Genomic DNA, 21,077 nt, shown 5'->3' with positions numbered 1-21,077 from the left:
TAAATATGTATCTATATATATATATATCTTACCTGAAATGCCTTTCTTTTTATATGGATTCACTCTGATTTGAGCTGTTCATCTTGGTGGTATTAAAGATGGCAAGCTTCAATAGGTGTATAGTCCAAATATCCTCCGTCTTCTAATAATGTTAGTTTTTGTTCTCTTCAGGAGAATTTCATGACTAGAAGTCAGTGGTTTTTTTCAAATGGCAGTGTGATGTTATCATCTACATCAAGGTATATATAGGGTATTTAGACTCTTAGAGTTACTTTGCATAAAACTCAAAATGAATTGTCATTCTTCCTTTTCTAAAATTAGCTGTTATTATGTGTTTTTTTTTCTCTTTCCTAAAGCTCTAATTTGGAGAGAGAGAGAGAGAGAGAGAAAGATTTACATTACTGGGACTGTTTTTTGTGCAATTCAAGTGCTGATCCCAATAAATTGAGTCTTTTTCTAAAAAGGCTAGTGGAGTGTTAGATTTATTAACCCTCTTTTCCAACTGTTATGTAGGTCAGTGTGTGTGAAAATAAGTATGTGCTTGAAGCTGTTGAGCCAGACTTGGTCTAAAATAGGAAACACTGAATACCTTAAATGGCAAGAAATGTCAAGTTCTGATAAGTCTATTACTCACTTTTACAAGGGACTTAATGGGCTCGAGTATATTCCTGCTTCATTTGTTTCCCTTGCTTTTCAGCTGTGGCTGCTAGTGTAGCAGCACTGTATGTTGAGGAAAAGTGTGTTTTCTGCTCTTAATCAATTAAATCACAGGACAAACAGTGATGTTACCAGTGGCAAATACAGATGAGGCAGGGTTTGGATTTTTTTCACGTTTGACGCAACAGACATTGGAGAGATTAAACAGTGACTTGAATTTTCTTGGGAGAAATCTGGACTTAGATCCTATGTTTTTCCATTCAAGACTACTGACATAGTCTAACATTAAAATACTTGTTTTGCATAAAATCTGAAATTTAGTCATACTTTTTTAACACAAAATTACTTAAAATTTGGCTGCTTAGATTAAGAAATAAATTGTTAGTGGGTTCATTGATAAACACAGAGGGTTTCTAATGGACCTTTTAAGGGCTAGTGCTTATTCCAAATGGAGTATTTATCACAAAGTCAAATGAAGATTCAAATGCTCAGTGTTAGACTTGCCTCTAGTATATAAGTAAGATCTAGAGGAGTTTCTAAGACTCCAGTGTAGTCAAATCACTGTATATCTGCAGTCAGATGTACTTATTTTAGACATGGGAGTTCCCTCTCCTGCTGTACTGTTGCTGTACAAAAGCACTTGGGATCCTTCAGTGCATAAGTACTGACAAAATAGGAATATTACATCTTCTGCACATACAGCTGACAGAGGTATTACTACAGTCATGCTTTGTCCATTCCTAGTGCTTGCTTTCTAAAAGATTGACAAAAATCAGGGAAGAGGCCAGGGAAGAATTAGAAAAATCATTTGTAGTCTCAATAGTATGCCTTGCCATGAATCATTAGGTGTATCACTCTACGGTTTGTCAAAGGCCGTATGTCCATGGGGCAGGCAGCACTGGAGAGTTTATCCAAGCTGGATTTAAATGGCTTGTGCTGTGTATTTGCATGAAGAAGGGGTTAAATGGTGTTTTGAGAGGAGTCTCATCATGGTTGCTCATGGAACAAGATCCAATGGCTGAAAACAAAACTTCCAAAAAAGCTTTTCTGGCTTTTATTAGAAGATACTATTTGTTTAAAAAAAAAAAAAAAAACTGAATAAGCAAAATCTGGAAAGCTCTGAATAATTATAGGAATTTGTATTTTAAATTTTAAAAATTTTAAAAATTATTTTGTTAGTGTTTAGGAGTGCAGTTCACTTTTTAAAGGAAATTGACATACATATTATATTTATTTTGTATTCTATTTTTAAGAACTATTCCTGTAGGACCATGTTACTCCACTTCCTCTACATTAGTATTGTAATTTGCCTTTATTTGACAAAGGAGGCTTGTCTCTTTTTCTGCTATTTTATAGTATGATAACATACTCATTATGAGGAAAGAAAGTGGAATGATGAGCTGAAACAGAGGCAATGTAATTTACTGCTGGTGATTATCTACTTTGCTTGTCCACTGCAGAATCTTAAATGGGGTTATATAGGGTTTCTACAATAATGAATGATCAAGGTAGCCTGTAGAACAAAAGATTATATTTTTCTTAACTAGATAATTAACTGGTCAGTGTTTTTACTAAAATTTCTAGTTAGTAGGACTAGAGAATTCCATATTATCTGGGGTCTGTTTAACAGCCATTCATCCATTAATGTAACTTGGTATCAATTCTAGAACTTTGTAGGGCAAATACTGTCAATATTTGTGGATTCCAGCAGTTGAAATGGTGTTATTTTTGTTCATTTTGTATGGCAAGGGAGGTACCCAGGTACAGAACCTTCATTACATTTTTAGGTGTGACAAAATAGAAAGTGAACTAAAGGGTAATGGATCTTAATGGTGCTCACCTACGATGTGAAATGATTACATAAGATACTGTTGAAATGCAGTGAGCTGTACCTGCTGCTGTCAGAATTAAGGAAAGTATGTGACAGAAACCATGGAAGAGTCTATGAGGAAGAAGTGCTCCAGCTACCTGGGGAAAAGGAGAGGTTTTTTTTCTTGTTTGCTTCTGTAGATGCTTCTCACTGTCCTAACTTGATCCATTTGCTTGAGAGATTCCTCATGTTCTTTGAAGCTCTGACTATGGAGGTTATGCATGGCTAGAGGTGAGTGGGATAAGATCACATTTTTTGCAGGTATTGGGGTATGAGAGACCTTTGACAGTGGCAAAATGAATGTGGAACTCACAGTCTGCCGTTTGCTTTAAATGGTCGCTAAGCACATTATTTAGTGTCATGCTCATTTTTTTGCTTCTGAATATACAGCAGAACTACACACCAGTGAGCCTGCACTGCAGATGAAATAATAGACTGGAAATTGAATGAGGTGCTTATTATATATATTGTTTTGGGTCAATATTTGTTCTCCTACTTCTCTCCACAGGAAAATACTGTGGGTTTGGCTTTCAAATGGATGGTTTAGTTACTTCAAAAAGTAATGAAGTCACAGTACAGTTCATGAGTGGAATTCATACTTCTGGACGTGGATTTCTTGCAGCTTATTCAACCACTGACAAATCAGGTATTTATAATTATTTGGTAATTTTTCTCTGCTGGCAGAATAAGAGCTATCTAGTAAAAGACAGAACAAATTCATTGACTCCTACATTCTCACAAATTAACTTCTAAAAATTTAGTACACTTTTCATATTACTTTCTCTAGGAAATTCAACTGCCTGCATAAAAGTTGCTGTAATTTTAAAGAAAGTGTATCAAAGCTTACCTTGAATAGCAGAGTAAAAATGTCAGTTGTCTATTATAAATGAAAGAACTGCTTCAGATTCAGGACAAAATGCATTTTTTCAAGCAGTAGTCAAGATGGCAGATAGCTAACAGGTTTTCTTATCAAACTGTATATATTTTATACAGACTAACCTTGTGGAAATTTTTATTTCAGTAGCAACATCCTGTACTGCCTTAGCTCTTTAATGACATAATTTGTTGACTAGTTTTTTCTCTTTCTTGTTTTTTTTTCTTTTACCCTGGTTTTGGTTCTTTTAAGCTCTGAAAGAGGTTACTGTATTTGTTTTGCATCTCTTCCCACTCATTGTAAAGGCAAGTGATACACGTGGTCCGCAAGGAAATTAAGGAGTGGCAGCAGCTGCCTCAGAAGGCAAAAACCCTATCTGGAAGTTATTCTAAAAAGAGCAGATAAAGAGTTTCAGTTTTTCATTTTGTAGGGTCTTCTATGCTTTACCCTCTGTATTTTGGACTGTATGTGTTGATACACAGCAGACAGAAGCAGGAAAATGTATGGTATCAGTTATGAATGCAAATGACACAGCATTCTAACATTTGTTCTCTGTGGGTGCTTGGGTTCAGCACTGCAGAACCACTAAATGATGAAAACACAGGTCTCTCTAGCTTACTAATTTAATTTTATGAAAAGAGCATATGTTTCTGTCTCTGATTTATCTCTGAAGTATAGCTATAAATTAAAATTAGGCTGCACAGAAAATAAATTTTGGAGTATTATCTTGTGTCATTCTCATTAGATTTCCTAGTTACTCAGACAAATTAGCAAGGCTCTACTGTAATACAAATTATGTTGCAAGAAAATTTAGTACGAATGTGGGGTTTTTTTTGTTATGAGACTTTTGTTTAAACCTCAGAAGATTGAATGTATGTATTTGTGCACTTTAAAAAGCATATCCAAGCTTGTTGTCTTTATCATCTTCTTGACCTAACATTTTTTCTTTCCAGACTTAATTACCTGTTTAGACAATGCAAGTCACTTTTCCGAACCAGAATTCAAGTAAGACTGATTTTTACCTGTTTCCCTCCCAGTCTCTTTCATGAAGAGATTTTAGTGTTTCTATTGGCTTTGTTACATGTATCTGATGCAGCTTGAGAATTGGCCATGCAGAGAACTTGAGACACAAACTAATTAGGCTTGGAGCTGAAGAATTTTGACATTTGCACTCCTGCTTCCTTCTCCTGTTTCTCCCATTTGTGTTCTTTACATGCAGTGTACAGTAGAACCTCGTTAATTTCCACTAACACATAGGAGCTAATATCTCATTTCCATAGAAAGAATATTGCTTTTATAAATAAATTATAGAAGGTACACAACTTAATTATTGAAATTTGTATTACAGTTACCTAAGGAGCACTAAATGATGACATGTATTAGAAATTACAAACCCATTTCACAGTTTGGTGCTCATTAATGAGGTTCTGTGGAGACATAGAATGCTGTACATTCTGCAGGGGAAAGTATGTCATTTCCCTGTTGTCCCCTTCCCCATTTCCATCTAAAGCAAGGGCAATGTTTAAAGCTGCAGACTATTGTGAAGTGTCTAAGCTTACTTTTTGTAGAACTTAAGCCATGGCAGCATGAAACATTTCAAAGCACAATCTTTGCATTTTTCTTTCATTTTCCCAGGTTCCAAAATAGGGCTCTAGTTGTAGGTTTTGTCCTTAGTACAACATGTGACAAAGTCTCTGAATCCCCTGTTTTCATGGAACCCTGTTTTCACCTGTTGCTGAACTGTGGTGAAAATGTTGATAAGTTTACTTTGTTTTTATATCTTGAAGATGTAATAATTGTCACGTGTGCAGTATGAAATGGCCCTAGAACATGAGCACAGGCTTGCTCTAGAAGCGCTAGTGTCTTACCTCTTGCTTTTTGAGTTAGTGATAATTTGGCCAGTTTTTTTATGATCAAAGCATTGCTAAAAGCAGTTACAAAGTAGCATTACTTTTCAGATGTTTTATTTAAGGGCGGAAAACAAATAGATACACAGGTATCTAGTTCATAAAATAAAATTCGTTAATGCTGTTGCTTATATGACTTTATATTTACAGTAGCCATGTGGTATTCGTCTTATAAAATGCTGGCTTTACTAGTTCATCATATTGAGACTGGATCTGTACTTTCAGCTGAGATTTGTTTTAAAACATTTTTGAATGTTTGTTCTCTTGTTGTGTACTTGTATTTTTGATCTGATTTTTCGGTTAGGGGGTATACTTACAAAGTGAATAGCAGTATTGTAAATGGAAAACATAATTTTTTTATAACAGTAACAGCGTTGTAGGTGCATGCATATCCTGACATGAGATTTTGTCCTCTTTCAGCAAGTATTGTCCAGCTGGATGTGTGATTCCTTTTGCTGATATTTCAGGCACTATCCCTCATGGATACAGAGATGTAAGTAAAAATACTATGGACTCAAGTGAATTTTGGTAAAACACATGATGGATGATACAAGTCAGTTGTAGTTGTTGGCACTGGTTGTGCTTCCTGGATGCTGGGATTTGTACCTCCCAAAAGTGAACAACGTGGTAGTCGTTTTTTAGCATTGGTGCTAAATAGCAGGTGCTTCAGATGTTGCCATCCCCAAGAAATGGAGTGGTGTAGTGGAGTCTCAAATACTTGTCTAAGTCCTGCAGAGAAGGGTGGATCAATCAAAAGAGAGGGGTTTTTTTCTACTACCTGTTTTCTTTTTGTTGGTTTTATCAGGCTGGGAAATTGAGATTTATGAAGAAAGAACCGACTATTTTAATGATGTCCTCTTGTTTTTGACACTATAATGCCTCTTTCAGCAGTGTCTTAGTGGCTATCCTAATTTTTGTTACACTTGACAGATGAAATACTGTTTATGCTCATAAGCTATAAAATAGTTTGCAAAACAAAGTTAATACTGTAACAGTAGTTCTGTAAATAAGTAATGAGCATCTTTAATCATGTCCTGTTTACTTAAAACACTGCAAAACTCTCTACAGTAATGTTTTAATGTAAGCCTTTGCTTACAAAGCAAATTAATGAACAATTAATTAAGGTCAATTAATGAACTTGCCATAGGCTGGGAGGATGTTTGCTTTATTTTTAAGTGATTATAGTTTTGCTAGTAGTCTGCTAAAAAATTACATTAAATATCTGGTTTTCATCTTAAAATACTCTTTTAATAAGCCCTTAGATTTAGCACAGAGGTAAGATAATGTAAAAACGTTAGTAACTGAAGATTTCAGTATTAAATACAAACTTAAAATGTGCATGTCTGGGTTTTTTTTGCCAAATATTTGTAAATCCCAGGCTACTTGTGTAAACAATCACCCCCAGGTAAAAATGTCACCACAATGTGTAACTGTGTTACATGTACTGGTCCACAGTGAGTCCTCACTAAATGACTGCAAGGTAATTTTTGTAGGTAGGAACAAGAGGAAATTGATTCTATGCCTCACAAATTTGCAGCATCTGTAGGAGTTCTGCTTGTTGTGAGTTTTTTGCCAAAATCTGGAATAATTGTTTTCTATGGAGGAAAAGAAAACCTTTTCCTAAGGGAACTTAAGGAAATAAATACCCAGTGACTTTCTTTTTGTATACTTTATCACTCAGAAAAGGCAGAGAATTTCCCAGAAGTCAGGCTGTGCAGAAAGTAAATTGTCCAGCACTTCAGACCAAGTTTCAGGTTGAGGTTTCTCATGCATCTCTTTCAAATGTATGAGAACTGTTTGCTGCTTTAAAAAATACCCAAAATCTTGATTCTGTTCTGTATGACCCTAATGTTCAGTCCATGAGGGCTCGGAGCTCTCACTGCTGACATCTGGTGAGCAGGAAGGAGAGAACTGCAACTCCTACAAAATCCCATGCTCTTACTTTAATGGAAAGGGGAACTGTGCTGGTCCCAAACCTGTTAGAAGCGAGTTTAATCTGTGCAAGCCTGATGGACTTTGTGTGATGAGTGCTGCTCACTGTAGCTACGTGTAGTTAGCAAGCCAGGGAACTGTCACTGTGACATATGTTAGTAGATTCTGTCATCCAAGGAGAGAAGGCAAGAACATGATACCCTGCAAAAATATTTTTTATTACTGATCCCCACTGACTTGTACAACATAGGTAACTGACATGTTTAGGATGAGTTGTATGCATGTATCACTGTGGCTTTATGTGGATCAGAGTGTTGGATGGTTAAACCATGTTTAACCACAAGTTATGATAAAAAATACAACCCCTTGGCTAAAAGCTACAAAATCTGCAGTGCATCACCCCTTAATAGAGAAAATAAATAAACATACTTTCAATGTTCTTTTATTAAAAGGTTTTCTATGTATTTACATCTTCTGTTGTCTAATATGATTTATTATAGGCTGAGCCTGGCTGTCTGGCTTTTTCAGACTGATTCGCCTTGGTGTTGGTTTGAGGTTATTTAATTGCAACAGTTATATTCTAAATACATCTGGGTGAGGAAACAATGAAATGTAGAGCTTTCTTGTGTTTTTATAAATTCAGTAATAAATAAAAAAGAGTGGTTTCTAAATAACCAAGATAACAGTTAACTAAGAATAGTATTTTAATGTAATAATAACAAAGACTGTAACTGGACAGTGTAGCATTTAGAATATATGGTGCGGTGTTTAACTTATTCACTTAGTAGTACGAAATTTTTCTTTCACTCCCTTCTTCAAGTCATCACCACTTTGTATGGCTGGTGTTCACGCAGGCGTCGTGTCAAATACGCTGGGTGGTCAAGTTAATGTTGTGATCAGCAAGGGCATTCCGTACTATGAAGGCTCCTTGGCTAACAATGTCACCTCAAAAGTGTAAGTGTATTTCCTATCATTTCCTTATCTTCAGCACCTTAGGTCTTGGTAGTGTCCCACTGCAGCATTAATTTAGCTCCTGGAGCTATATGTTCCCTGGACAGGTTCTCTTCTCTTAAGTTTCTCACACTTTTGCTGTAGTGTAATTGTTTTACCAAATATCTTTGATCTCTAGACCAAAAATTTTAATTTTCCAAATTCTGTGAGGAGTTTTTGCCTTCTTCGCCATAAATTCCTACTGGTCAGTGGAAAAGCAATTACTTAATGGCAGCTCTTCAGTTTCAGAGAAAGAGCATAGCTTATCATTGTATCTCAAGTCTCACAAATGAAAGCAATCACAGAGACTGACTTGTGTTACTATGATTGGCTTAATTTGAAAAGAAAGCATTTTAATGAAGGCTTGCATTTTGCTGGGTAGATGTTTGTTTGAAAGTCTTTAACCCAGTATCTCTGGACTTGAGTTCATTTTGAAGGTGTTTGTGCTGAAAGAGGGTGTTTGAAAGTGCTGCAGCTTGCTGGTAGGATGTGTTAATCATTGAGTGCTTGTTCTAGCATGTGTGAATAATGGCAAGCAGTCAGACAAGACTGTTTCAGTTTTTCTCACTGGGTACTGCAAACATTGTATCTTGTTCTCTGCAGGGGACCCTTATCTACAAGTCTCTTCACCTTTAAGACGAGTGGTAAGTGTTATCGCATGTATTACATGTTACTGCTTTCATACAAACTTTGTGACTAGAAATAAGCGTGCAGGTACTTGATTTCTTAATTTTTTTTCCTCATCTATGAGACTTTTTTTAGTGCGTTCCTCAAGAATGTATATTTTTGAATTGTTTCACTATCTCAATTTGATGATTAATCATCACTACATTTATAGGTACAGTGATGTTTCAAGTAAGCCTTGCTTATCTGCAGAAAGAGATTTTTTTTGTCTAATTAAATAAATTAGTTATAGTTTTCTAAGTGGAAGTTATTTTTTCTGTAAGTCAATTTAAATACCATCTTTGAGTGGATGTTGGAAATAATATGAAGACAGTGGCCTTTCCTTAGTTTCTTTAACTGTTTTAATAACTGTAAAAACCATAAAACCATCACATCTGTTTTTCATAAAGATAAAGTTAAAAAAGGGTGGGGGGGAATCATACACATACTTCTTGAAAGTAAACAAATACTTCTCCTAATATATAAACAGAAGGCAGAGTGAATGGGAATATAAAGACAGGAATCTGATGGACAGAGTGTTTGGTGATAGAAATATTTATATAAGCAAAAATTAGAAAATACAGTGCACATAATATTAAAATTATTTCTGTCTCAGACATCTGCAAGAGCTGAGAGAAGAAATTATATGTCCAGTGTCCTTATGCAGAAAGAATATTAAACATACTGATCCAGGCAGAGTTTGTTGGGTTTTTTTTGTCTTTCAGAGTGTGATCTGATAGTGTGTATGAAAGTAATTAAATAGCCTGGAAATTGGAAGAGATAGGAGAAAATGCTGATCTAGACCTTGTGGATTTCAGTGACATGTGAGAAATTATTGAATAAGCTAGAGACAAGATGCATGTCTAGTTTTAAATGTCTGTGGTTGGGTTGCCTAGGAGTTAGGTGAGGGGTAAAAAACATGTAGTATGCTCACATGAGGTTTATCAGACTGTGGTGAGGGTCCTAGTGTGTTCCTGCTGTTGTAGTTGGTTTCATGACTTGATATGAAATAGAGAAGTGTGTTATTAATGCTAGAGGTGTGGTCAGTGCAGAGGAAGATGAGACTACTTGTACAGGAAGAACTGCCTGATTTTGAGACTCAATAGAAAATACCTGAAGCATCATAGAGCAGAGTGGAAAATAGTAGGTATTTAGAGACTGAGGCATTTTTGCTTCAAAGTGGCAGCATGTTAGATGGAAAATGACAGATGAGGGAAAGGATTCTCTTAGTGAAGTGATCTTGTGCTGTGGCAGGTGACATACATCCAGCAGAGACAGTAAACTAGTAATGCCATCTCACAGGACATGGGCAAGACTTTCTCTGGGATCCAGCTGCACGTGGGCTCTGCAACCTGGGCCTCCCTTGAGGGATGAGAGCCCACTTTGGTGCAGAGGGGGACTGCAGGGAGAGGGGGAGTTCACAGGAGAAGAGAAACTAGGCTGGGTTGTTCTACCTACCTGATTGAATGCAAAGATTGCTCTCTGCTGATACTTCTGGGAACTATGCATGTGAGAGGGGAAAACTGTTGGTGTTACAGAACAAGAAATTTAGCCCTGAGTTTGGGAGATGTTTGTCAGCCACCAGCAGAAGGAAACATGGGAAGAAACATTTAGTGAGAGCGGTGACCAGAAAAATGTAACTGATTTCAAGGATGTGTTTGAGCTCAAGGCCAGGATTATTACATGACTTCCCACACGCTTTGGCTTTGTTCAAATTAACAGTGTGATACCGGGGTTGGTTTAAAGACCCAGGAAGCTGTACAGACACAAAAAAAGGGAACAAATGAAGCTGTAATCTGTTTCCCATTCCTGCATCAACCATAGATACTCTTAGACCATGGAGGTTCCCCAGTGCTTCTCACTGAGTGCTCTGTGTGAGTGGTAACAGAGAGAATTTCCACATTACTTTTGGAACAGGCACAAATCATGGCATTCTCGTGACCAGTTTGGTTCTAGCATCCCTGTTAGAAAGCAGAAGACAGTGTGTTTTGTTGGTATTGTTGTTACGGAATAAATATAGATGGCAGTTTAATGTTTGCATGTAAAGTCTTAAAATCCAAGCAGCGTAATTGTAGTTCTCATTTTCAATCCTCACCTTTTCTGTTGTTCAGGTTGCTATGGGACACTGGGGATGGAATCTGGGGTGATTCCTGATTCCCACATCACATCATCATCTATTCTTGAGTGGCCTAACCAAACAGGACAAATAAACATTTGGAAACCTGAAAATGCCAGACTAAAAAGGATTGGACCTCCTTGGGCTGCTTTTATCAGTGATGAATATCAGTGGTTGCAGATCGACTTGAATAAAGAAAAGAAAATAACTGGTAAGGGAATCTGATATGGCTTCTCAGCAGCATACAAAATTTCTGGTTAGTGACATCCGTTTTTCTAGTGCTGGGCCTTAGATAAAGCTCAGATGGCACTTAATTACCATTACACTTAATTTGCTTCCATGTCCTAGCACTGAGGAGCCTGGACGTGAAGAGGTATAGTTTTGTAATAGAAGACATCCCTTCCATCCGAACTTGTTGAAGTTTTTCTTGTGGTTTTATTGGATCCTTGATGCTTCCCTTTTCTTGCTCATTGTCTCCTTGGAGATGCAGATCAACATCCAGTCAGCGCAGCTCACTGTACCTCTGACACAGGTGTACTGACTTGTGCTCCTAGGATTTCCCTAGTGCCCATCATGGCCACAGTGAATCCAACAGCAGGGAAAGGAGTGTTTCCAGTGCAGGGTGAGGAATCAGCAGACACAGGAGAACAGTTGGCAGCCTCCCCTTCACCTCCTTGTCTCAAGCGGGGCTTGGGCCCACCGTCTCTGCGGAGCCTTACTTCAAAAAGACCAAGCAGTAGGGGCTTAGCCAGCCAGGCTCTGGGTTTGACCGTGCTCCTTCACACAGGGGGTGATTTTAGCAGTTGTGTTGATTTGGAGACACAGCTGGAGGTGCTGTTTCCCAGGCTGCGCTGGATGGTTTGTTTTCTGTTCTGAGTTGAGCATCCAGCTCATGGTTACCAATTCCCATTGACCACAGCATTTCCCATTCCAAGTAGCAAAGCGCTGAGGCATTGGCATTTTGGGTATGGGTAGTTGGGTAGCTGGTGTACCTTCAGGGCCAGTGTTAGTGTTTTCTGATTTAATCGTTCAGAGGAGATTTGCTGTTGTTAATGGGCATGTTTGTCATCTGATGTAAATCAAAATTAAATTGGATTTAGGTGAAGTGCTTCATATAGTCCAGGGCTTTAAGGCTATTGTGAAACATGTTCCGGTGATCAGTTTGCCTTTGTCTCTTTCCAAATTGCCTGAGTTGGTTTCTGTAACCTCAGCTGCACACCCTGCTATCAGCAGCTGTGGCTTGCTGTCATCAGGTGACTTGGATTTACAGTGGCCTTTACTACTACCTCCCTGGGGAGTGTTTGGATTTTGCATTACACCTCTAATTCCTGTGCTAATAAGCTTTTCCAAAACAGCTTTCCTGTGTGAATTGTGCTGCATGGTCAGCTGTAGGAAGCTGCAGTTCTTTGAGTGGTGCCTTTAGGTTCGCAGTGCAAGAGCAGGGAAAGACCTGTGTCAGCAGCTGAAGACAAGAGTTGGCTGTGGTCAAATGAAGGGGCTGCTTCCATCAAGAAATAGGGGGAAAGGGCTTAGCAAGGTTATATGGTGAAAATTAAAATACAAAGTAAGTAAATCGAGTTTACTAAGTTTCAGTTACTGTGGAAGTTTCAGACCCTGGCACTTTGGATAAACTTCATGAAGATATCTGGACCAGTGAGGACACTCCACTATGCAGCTCTGGGTACAAAAACTGCTTATTTCTTACAAAGTGGCACCAGTTTTTTATCCTAACTGGGCACCTCAATTTTCACAGGTATTATAACTACTGGATCAACTTTAGCAGAGCATTACTATTATGTCTCAGCCTACAGAATTTTATACAGTGGTGATGCACAGAAGTGGACAGTGTACAGAGAACCTGGCATGGGTAAAGATAAGGTAAAAATACCACATACTTTCTAGGTGTGTTCTATGGAGACTTCACAATTGTAAATACAAGTCATTTTGATATGGTGAAGAATGATTAAATAACTTTTATTTTCAGTGTTATTTTGAATTGTAAATAGCAGGTATGCAGAAGAAAATATGACAGTATTAAAATATGTAAGCATTTGAACAGTTCTAAAATTCATATGTTTTTTTTATTACTATCTGAGTGGGAATATTCTATACAAGAAACTTCTGTTGCCAGTTTGATAGGCTGTCTAGTAGTGCATCTCTTCAAGAATAATTCTATTTCTTTTAAAGTGGGTTATATGTTTTAAAATTAAGCTTTACTTTCTTATCTTGTAGTTACGAATAAATGTTACAGGTTGTATAATTTTTCATGTTTCCTAATGTTTCTGTCAATCTTAATTTTTAATGAAATACTGTTAAGTTTCTTATATAAGAGGACAGCCTTGTAGAGGGGATGTGTTCAGATTGCAAAGATTTTGCCACACAGAGAAAGTCCCTAATGTTAGCACCAAGGCAATCTTATTTTCCTCATGTTTACAGCTCTGCAGTATTTAATAGACTGTAAAAATGAGAAAATTCATGTCTTCCCAGTGATTCTGATCAGATTTCCTTAAATAAATGACAGGATTCTTAGTAATGTGACTGGAACTAGATTTTCCTTCTTTTTCTTAAAATCCTTGGATGTAATTTACCTTAGTTCTGTAGGCCAGTGGTATTATGTACATGTACTGTAACTGCTAGTCTGGTAGATTTTAGAAACAAGCTTTAAGGATGGTCACTTTGGCTGTCCTTAGTCTTCTCTTTACTATGGGTTAAGAATGTTTCAAGGTAGAATGTAGCATTCTCTTGATGAAGTAAAAGGCTGAAGTTTGTTAAATTAAGAGATTTTTCAACACTGGACGTAATTGCAGTAAGGTCTTGAAAAAGAGAAGTATTTACTGTCAGGTCTGAGCCTACATGTGAATTAAGGCGACTGTTGGTGTGAAGTATTCAAGAAAAAGGGAAAAACCAGCATATTTTGCTTGTTTTGAGTGCCCTCTTCTGGCCATAAAGTAAGATCTTGGTTAGCAAGCTGCTTAGATTTAGGCTTCAGTGTTCATTTGATAATTTCCTTTAAAAACCTTTGCAGCTATTGCCTTGAATTTCAGCACATTGTTCCTCTTGCATGCTCATGAAATGAAACAAATTGTGGAGCCTGAAATTACAGGCAACAGATCTTTCTTTGCACTCTTGTGTGTCATTAAGGGACAGGGCATGAAGAACATATGTACCCAGGAACTAGCAGCTGTAGTTAAATGACAGAAAAATGGTTCAGTTTGGTACAAAATATCAGAATTTCTCTCTATCTGCCATCACCTCACTTGATACAGATTTCCTTTTGGATGCATCTTCTTGCGGGCTTCTTCGTTTTGGTATGCCAGACCAGTCGGGAGGTGCTAGTCTCTGTTTTTTTTTAAACATATTTGGAATTCCTAACATTTTTCAGGACACTACAAGCTTTTCCAAGATTTTACTTTAGATCTTGTTGCAAATACCTTTTAGAGATTCGGCAGTACTCAAGACAAACTTTTCTTAACTGTCTTAGTTTGAAAGACAGGTGTTTGCTAAGGAAAGCAGAAGCTTTCCTTTGAACTGAAAAATGTGATCCTTTTTTTTTACATATTATGATTTTGAAATTAAGGGAGCTTTTAGGCAAAGATATGGGGATAGGAATAACAGTTTTTTACTAGTATATTTAACAAGACAAACAAGAACAACAACAGCTATGAAATTACCCACAAACAGAACAGTAACTCAGTCCCAGTGTTTTTTGGCTGCAGGCACCTTTTCCCTGAGCTGCAGTTCCCGGTGCTGGGAGCAGACTGGTCCCGCAGAGCTGCAGGAGGGCTGGGGGTGATGGCAGCACTGTCCCAGGGGGAGAGAGAAATGGAGAGAGCCCTCCACTCACGGTGTTGGTCCCAATGCTCAGCAGAGTGCTGGATGGTGGCAGGTTAAAGTGAGAAGGCAGCAGGGCAGGGTCTGACAGCAGTGAGGATGGCTCCTGGCGCTGGGATGGCAGGGATGGGAAAGAGGCGGCGATCGTCCTTCTTGTCCAAACTTCGCAGGGGAAGTGGGGCCAAGCCAGGGCTTTTAGTTTCCTTTTTTGGCTGTTTGAATCTCGCGGGGGTTTTTCTTTTTTCTCCCCTCCCCGTTGTTACCAGGACCTAGTCAGCAGGTATCTCAGCATGACAATGGGGAAAATTTTACAGAGGGAAAAGGGAAAGAACCAACGCTCAACATTATCCACCTTGAGTTTTCCCGGACTATTATGCTACATCAAATTAAAGTCTTCAAATTATAGACATACATGTAGTTACAGATGTAGGCACAGTATTATAGGTAGTTCACCTTAAAACAAGATCTTCTTGGGGTATGCATCGGGTTTTTTTTATCCTTTTGCATTACTTACCAGGTACAATCTGGTCCTTGAGCAAAAACCACTTCACGAATTGGATTGTCTTTGCTGGTGGCAGAGTTCATCTAAACAGTTTTTTTTTTAGCATACTTTTCATGTGCACCACTGGAACCTTATCTTTATTTGGTGTTTTCAAGGGTTTAGACTGGGCAGGGCCTGCTTGATTAGTGGAACTTCGGGTGTTTGCTAACTATGTGGCCTTTGGGAGATTAATTTTCCAGTTCTTGAAAGTTGTCTTACTCAGCACCTTTAAGGTAGTTTTAAGCAGTCCATTGCACCATTCCACTTTCCTAGTTGCTGGTGCGTGATAAGGAATGTGGTACACCCACTTGATGCCGTGTTCTTTGGCTTAGGTGTTTATGAGGCTATTCTTGAAATGAGTTCTATTGTCTGATTTAATTTTTTCAAGGGTATTATGTTTTCAAAGGACTTGTTTTTACAGGCCCAGGATGGTGTTGCGGGCAGTGGCGTGAGGCACAGGGTAGGTCTCCAACCATCCAGTGGTAGCTTCCACCATGGTCAGCACATAGTGCTTGCTTTGGCGTGCCTGAGGCAGTGTGATGTAGTTAATTTGCTAAGCTTTTTCATACTTACATTTGGACCACTGCTCCTCATACCAGAGGGGCTTTACTTGCTTGGCTTGCTTGATGGCAGCACATGTTTTACAGTCATGGATAATCTGGGAAATATTGTCTATGGTTAGATCCACCCCTTGGTCTCGTGCCCACTTATAGGTAGCATTTTTGCTTTGATGACCTGAGGCATCATGGGCCCATTGAGCCAGGAACAATTTTTCTTTGTGTTGCCAGTTTAAGTCTTTTAGTGACACTTCTATTTTTTCAGGCTGATTTACTTGCTTATTTTGTTGGTATTCCTCATTAGCCTGACTTTTGGGGATATGGGTATTTACATGACGGACTTTTACGGGTAGTTGTTTTTACTTGAGTGGCAATGGTTTTTTACTTATTAGCAGCTTAGATTGTTTTTTCTCTATGTTGCCAGTTAGCCTTTTTCCATTTTTCTAGCCAACTCTACAGAGCATTGGCTACCATCCATGAATCAGTGTAAAGGTAAAGCTTTGGCCACTTCTCTCTTTCAGCAATGTCCAGGGCCAGCTGAATGGCTTTGAGTTCAGCAAGTTGACTTGATTCACCTTTTTTTTTTTTGGTAGCTTGTGCAACTTGTCGTGTGGGGCTCCATACGGCTGCTTTTTACTTTTGGTTCATTCTCACAATGCGACAGGAACCATCAGTGAAAAGAGCGCAGTGAGTTTTGTTTGCTGGCAGTTGGTTGTATGGTGGCGCTTCGTTAGTCTGGGTCACTTATTCTTGCTTTTATTCATTGGCAAGACTAAAATTTTTACTTTTTGGCAAGTTTGTAATTATTTTCAAAATTCTAGGGCGATTTGGGTTTCTGATACGGGCATGTTGTGTGATGAGGGTGATTTTCTTGCTTCATGTGGCATCGGTGGCGTGGTGGGTAGAGGGGACCTTCCCTTTAAACATCCACCCCAGCACTGGTAGTCGGGGTGCCAGGAGGAGCTGTGCTTCTGTGCCAATCACCTCTGAGGCAGCTTGAACTCTTTTATATGCAGTCAAGATCTTTTTCTTCATTGGGGTGTTGTAGACTTCAGACTTTTTGTAACTTTGACTTCAAAATTTTAGAGGTCGGTTTTGGGTCTTAATAGGTACTTTTTGCTAAAGGCTCCAGGACAAGCTCTTGTTTCTGGCGGTAGAGTAAAGCACATTCTTCACTTTTGGTCCTGTGTTGACTGGGGCGAGGGCTGCAGCATGAGCGATCTCCTGCTTGATCTGGGCAAAGGCTTGCTGCTGCTTAGGACTTCAGTGGAAATTGTTCTTTTTCCGGGTGCCTAGGTAGAGAGATCTTATGATTTGGATGTACTTAGGAATGTGCATTCTTTAAAAGCCTACGGCACCTAGGAAAGCTTGAGGGGGTTTTTTTTGTTGGTTGGTGGAGACATTGTGGTGATCTTATTGATGACTTTAGTGGGGATTTTGTGCCATTTGTTTTGCCACTTTACTCCCAGGAACTGGATCTCTCGGGCAGGACCTTTGACATTGCTTCTTTTGATGGCGAAACTGGCTTTCAGCAGAATCTGGATGATTTTTTTTCTTTTTTCAAATACTTCCATTGCTGTGTTTTCCTATGCAGTGATGTCATTGATGTATTGCAGATGTTTTGGAGCTTCACCTTCTTTCAGTGCAGCTTGGATTAGTTCATGGCAGATGGTGGAGCTGTGTTTTCACTTCTGGGGCAGTTGGTTCTAGGTGTATTGCATGTTCTTCCAGGTGAAAGCAAACTGAGGCCTGCACTCTGCTGCCAGAGGAATGGAGAAAAATGCATTAGCAATGTCAGTGGTGGCGTACCACTTTGCTGCCTTGGACTCCAGCTCGTACTGGAGTTCCAGCATGTCCGGCACGGCAGCGCTCAGCGGTGGAGTCACTTCATTCAATGCACGATAGTCCACAGTCAATCTCCATTCTCCATCAGACTTGAGCACAGGCCAGATGGGGCTGTTGAAGGGTGAGTGGGTTTTGCTGACCACCCCTTGGCCCTCCAGCTCACGGATCATCTTGTGGATGGGGATCACAGCATCTCGATTTGTCCTGTACTGCCTGTGGTGCACTGTGGAGGTGGCAATTGGCACTTGCTGCTCCTTCACCTTCAGGAGTCCCACTACAGATGGGTTCTCTGACAGTCCAAGCAAGGTGTTCAATTGCTTAATGTTTTCTGCCTCTACAGCAGCTATTCCAAAAGCCCACCTGAGTCCCTTTGGGTCTTTGTAATAGCCATTCCTGAGGAAGTCTATGCCTAGAATACACGGTGCCTCTGGGCCAGTCACAATTGGATGTTTCTGCCACTCTTTCCCAGTCAAGTTTACTTTAGCCTCCAGCAAAGTCAATTCCTATGATTCCCCCATCACCCCAGCAATAAAAACAGGTTTTTCCTTCACGTGTTCCGATGGTATTAGGGTGCACTGTGAACCAGTATTAACTAATTCTTTATGTTTTTGTGGCTCTGATGTGCCAGGCCATTGGATCCACACTGTTTAAAAGATTCGGTTTTCCCGTGCCTTTCCTTGGCTAGAGGCAGGGCTCTTTTAGTCCTGCTTATTATTTTTTTTCTTGGATATACATATTGGATGTTCCCTCAAGGGGATCTGAGAAATCATTCTCCTTTTTGTAATACCCTGCATCTTGGTTATGGGAAGTTGAGGCTACATTCACTTTAGTGGATCTCCCTTGGTTAGTGTTTCCCTCCCTGAGTTGACGCACCCGCGCTGCCAGGGCAGAAGTGGGTTTTCCATTCCACCTTTTCATGTCTTTCTTATGGTCACACAGAAAGAACCACAGGTCAGTTTGTGGGGTGTACCCTCTATCCCTATCTGGGGGACGTTGGGCTCTAACTTTGGGATTTGTGACTTGCACTGGTGCTGCACTGACCTTACTCATTCTCTCCCTAATTTCTCTTATTTTCTCTTTGAGTTCCTTAATCACAGCAGAGACCTGAGCCTGCATTGGGCTATTGATCATACTTTCAAAATTTCTGAGCTTATTGGCAACAGAACCCACTGTCTCGTGGTTGGTGTCAGCATTAATGGCTGCAATGAATGTGGTGTATTGAGATGGCCCCAGGTGTGCCAGATTCCACAACATCTGCCCTGTGCACCTGACCTTGTCGGGGTCATTGTCATGTTGTCCACCCCTCCCAAAGATTATCTCCAGTACTGCCACTTCTCTCAGCTGTTGGATCCCCTCCTCAGCGGTCTTCCAGTGCATTCTATGGTGGTGCTCCTGCATTCTCTCTCTATGGAAAAACCTCTCTCTTACACTCATTAAAAGCCGCTCCCAGAGGGAAAGGGGGCCTGGTTCCCTTACGAATATGTGATCCATACCTGAGTCCTGGGTCAGGGGTCCCAAATTCCTTGCCTCAGTACCATCCAGTTGCACACCTGTACCCATAAGGTTCCAGACCCGCAGTAACCACGTTGTAAAAGCCTCACGGACCTGTCGTACAACATCTTTACGCAGATTACAGAGACTTTCGTACGACAGAGACTCAGTGATGATCTCAACCTCTGGCTCCCCTGCTGGTTGTGAAGGCCCTGCTTTCTGATCATTATTATCCAGGTGCTTTGTTTTCACCTTAGACTTTCTAGTTTCCACGGGGGCAACTGCTGCTGGCTGTGAGTGCCCTTGCAGTTCAGCTGGAGCCTGGAGAGATGTAACATCTGTGGGTTCCACTGCTGCGCCATCAGGTTCTCCCTCTTTAAGGCAGGGGGAGAGTTTCTCAAGAGCTGGGGCAAGGTACTTTTTCAGCATTTGGCCCATCTTTTTCACTAGAAACCCCACCCACTCTGGGTGGTTCCTCTCTGAGGTGAGCTCTGGGGCAGAGTCAGGCTCAGGGGCAACATCCTTAACCTTTTGGGCAGGGTCAGGCTCTGGGGCAGAATCTTTAGTCTTTGGGGCAGGGCCAGGCTCTGGGGCAGAATTCCTATTCCTTGGGGGACGTATCAGGGTTGTCATCCAAGTCAATCTCCCCTCATCTCGGAATGTTAAATAGAACAGGTTTACAAGGCCTATTAGCAATGTCAGCCACTGTATGATATCATTACTGCTTAGAAGAGATTTGAACCCCTCAAAAGCTGGTGGAGCAGACCCAAAAAACTGTGTAAGGGGTTGGGACAAAATTTTTCCTGATGTCATATCTTCACAGTATCTACCAATATTAAAGTAACCCCAAAAACATACAGTTAGAGTGTGATAGCCCTGAATCCATGTGCCCACCTTCCAGAGGAAGTTAAAAATCCATGAATTTCTCATGTTATCAACCCACAAAAGGAACTGGATAATAGTTACATCAGCCTGAGTTATAGGACCCATGTTCAAGTAAGGGATTGCAAATGGGAGAGATAAAGCTGTGGCCACATGGAGCCCAAACCACGGTAAGCTGGACAACATGATGCCACCTAACACAAAACTGAGGTAACTCAAGAACTGTTATTCCTTTTTCACCCTTCCCTCTCAATGCCCTCGGGCCTCACGTTGGGTGCCAAAATCTGTCCTGGTTTGAAAGACAGGTGTTTGCCAAGGAAAGCAGAAGCTTTCCTTTGAACTGAAAAATGTGATCCTTTTTTTTTACATATTATTATGATTTTGAAATTAAGGGAGCTTTTAAGCAAAGATATGGGGATAAGAATAACAGTTTTTTACTAGTATATCTTACAAGACAAACAAGAACAACAACAGCTATGAAATTAGCCACAAACAGAACAGTAACTTAGTTCTAGTTTTTTTTTTTTTTGGCTGTAGGTACTTTTTCCCTGAGCAGTAGTTTTTGCTGCTGGGAGCAGACTGGTCCCGCAGAGCTGCAGGAGGGCTGGGGGTGATGGCAGCGCTGTCCCAGGGGTAGAGAGAGAAATTGAGAGAGCCCTCCACTCACAGTGTGGGTCCCAATGCTCAGCAGAGTGCTGGATGGTGGCAGGTTAAAGTGAGAAGGCAGCAGGGCAGGGTCTGACAGCAGTGAGGATGGCTCCTGGCGCTGGGATGGCAGGGATGGGAAAGAGGCGGCGATCGTCCTTCTTGTCCAAACTTCGCAGGGGAAGTGGGGCCAAGCCAGGGCTTTTAGTTTCCTTTTTTGGCTGTTTGAATCTCGCGGGGGTTTTTCTTTTTTCTCCCCTCCCCGTTGTTACCAGG

The 21,077-nt window shown here is 40.0% G+C and overlaps 1 protein-coding gene across 1 annotated transcript in view; it reads left to right on the top strand.

Moving 5' to 3' along the window:
• Positions 1–21,077, top strand: part of DCBLD2 (discoidin, CUB and LCCL domain containing 2) — a 47,029-nt gene that overhangs the window by 15,163 nt on the left and 10,789 nt on the right. Inside the window, exons 3-9 of the mRNA XM_062512350.1 lie at positions 3,036–3,173; positions 4,355–4,406; positions 5,729–5,801; positions 8,061–8,194; positions 8,834–8,874; positions 11,005–11,220; positions 12,763–12,887. Of these exons, the coding sequence (XP_062368334.1) occupies positions 3,036–3,173; positions 4,355–4,406; positions 5,729–5,801; positions 8,061–8,194; positions 8,834–8,874; positions 11,005–11,220; positions 12,763–12,887 (779 nt within the window). The remainder of the gene's footprint in view (positions 1–3,035; positions 3,174–4,354; positions 4,407–5,728; positions 5,802–8,060; positions 8,195–8,833; positions 8,875–11,004; positions 11,221–12,762; positions 12,888–21,077) is intronic.

The sequence above is a fragment of the Cinclus cinclus genome, chromosome 2 (assembly GCF_963662255.1).
Source record: "Cinclus cinclus chromosome 2, bCinCin1.1, whole genome shotgun sequence".
Classification (NCBI taxonomy): Eukaryota; Metazoa; Chordata; class Aves; order Passeriformes; family Cinclidae; genus Cinclus; species Cinclus cinclus.
Note: the sequence above shows the minus strand (reverse complement) of the source record. Positions and strands in the feature narration are given on the sequence as shown.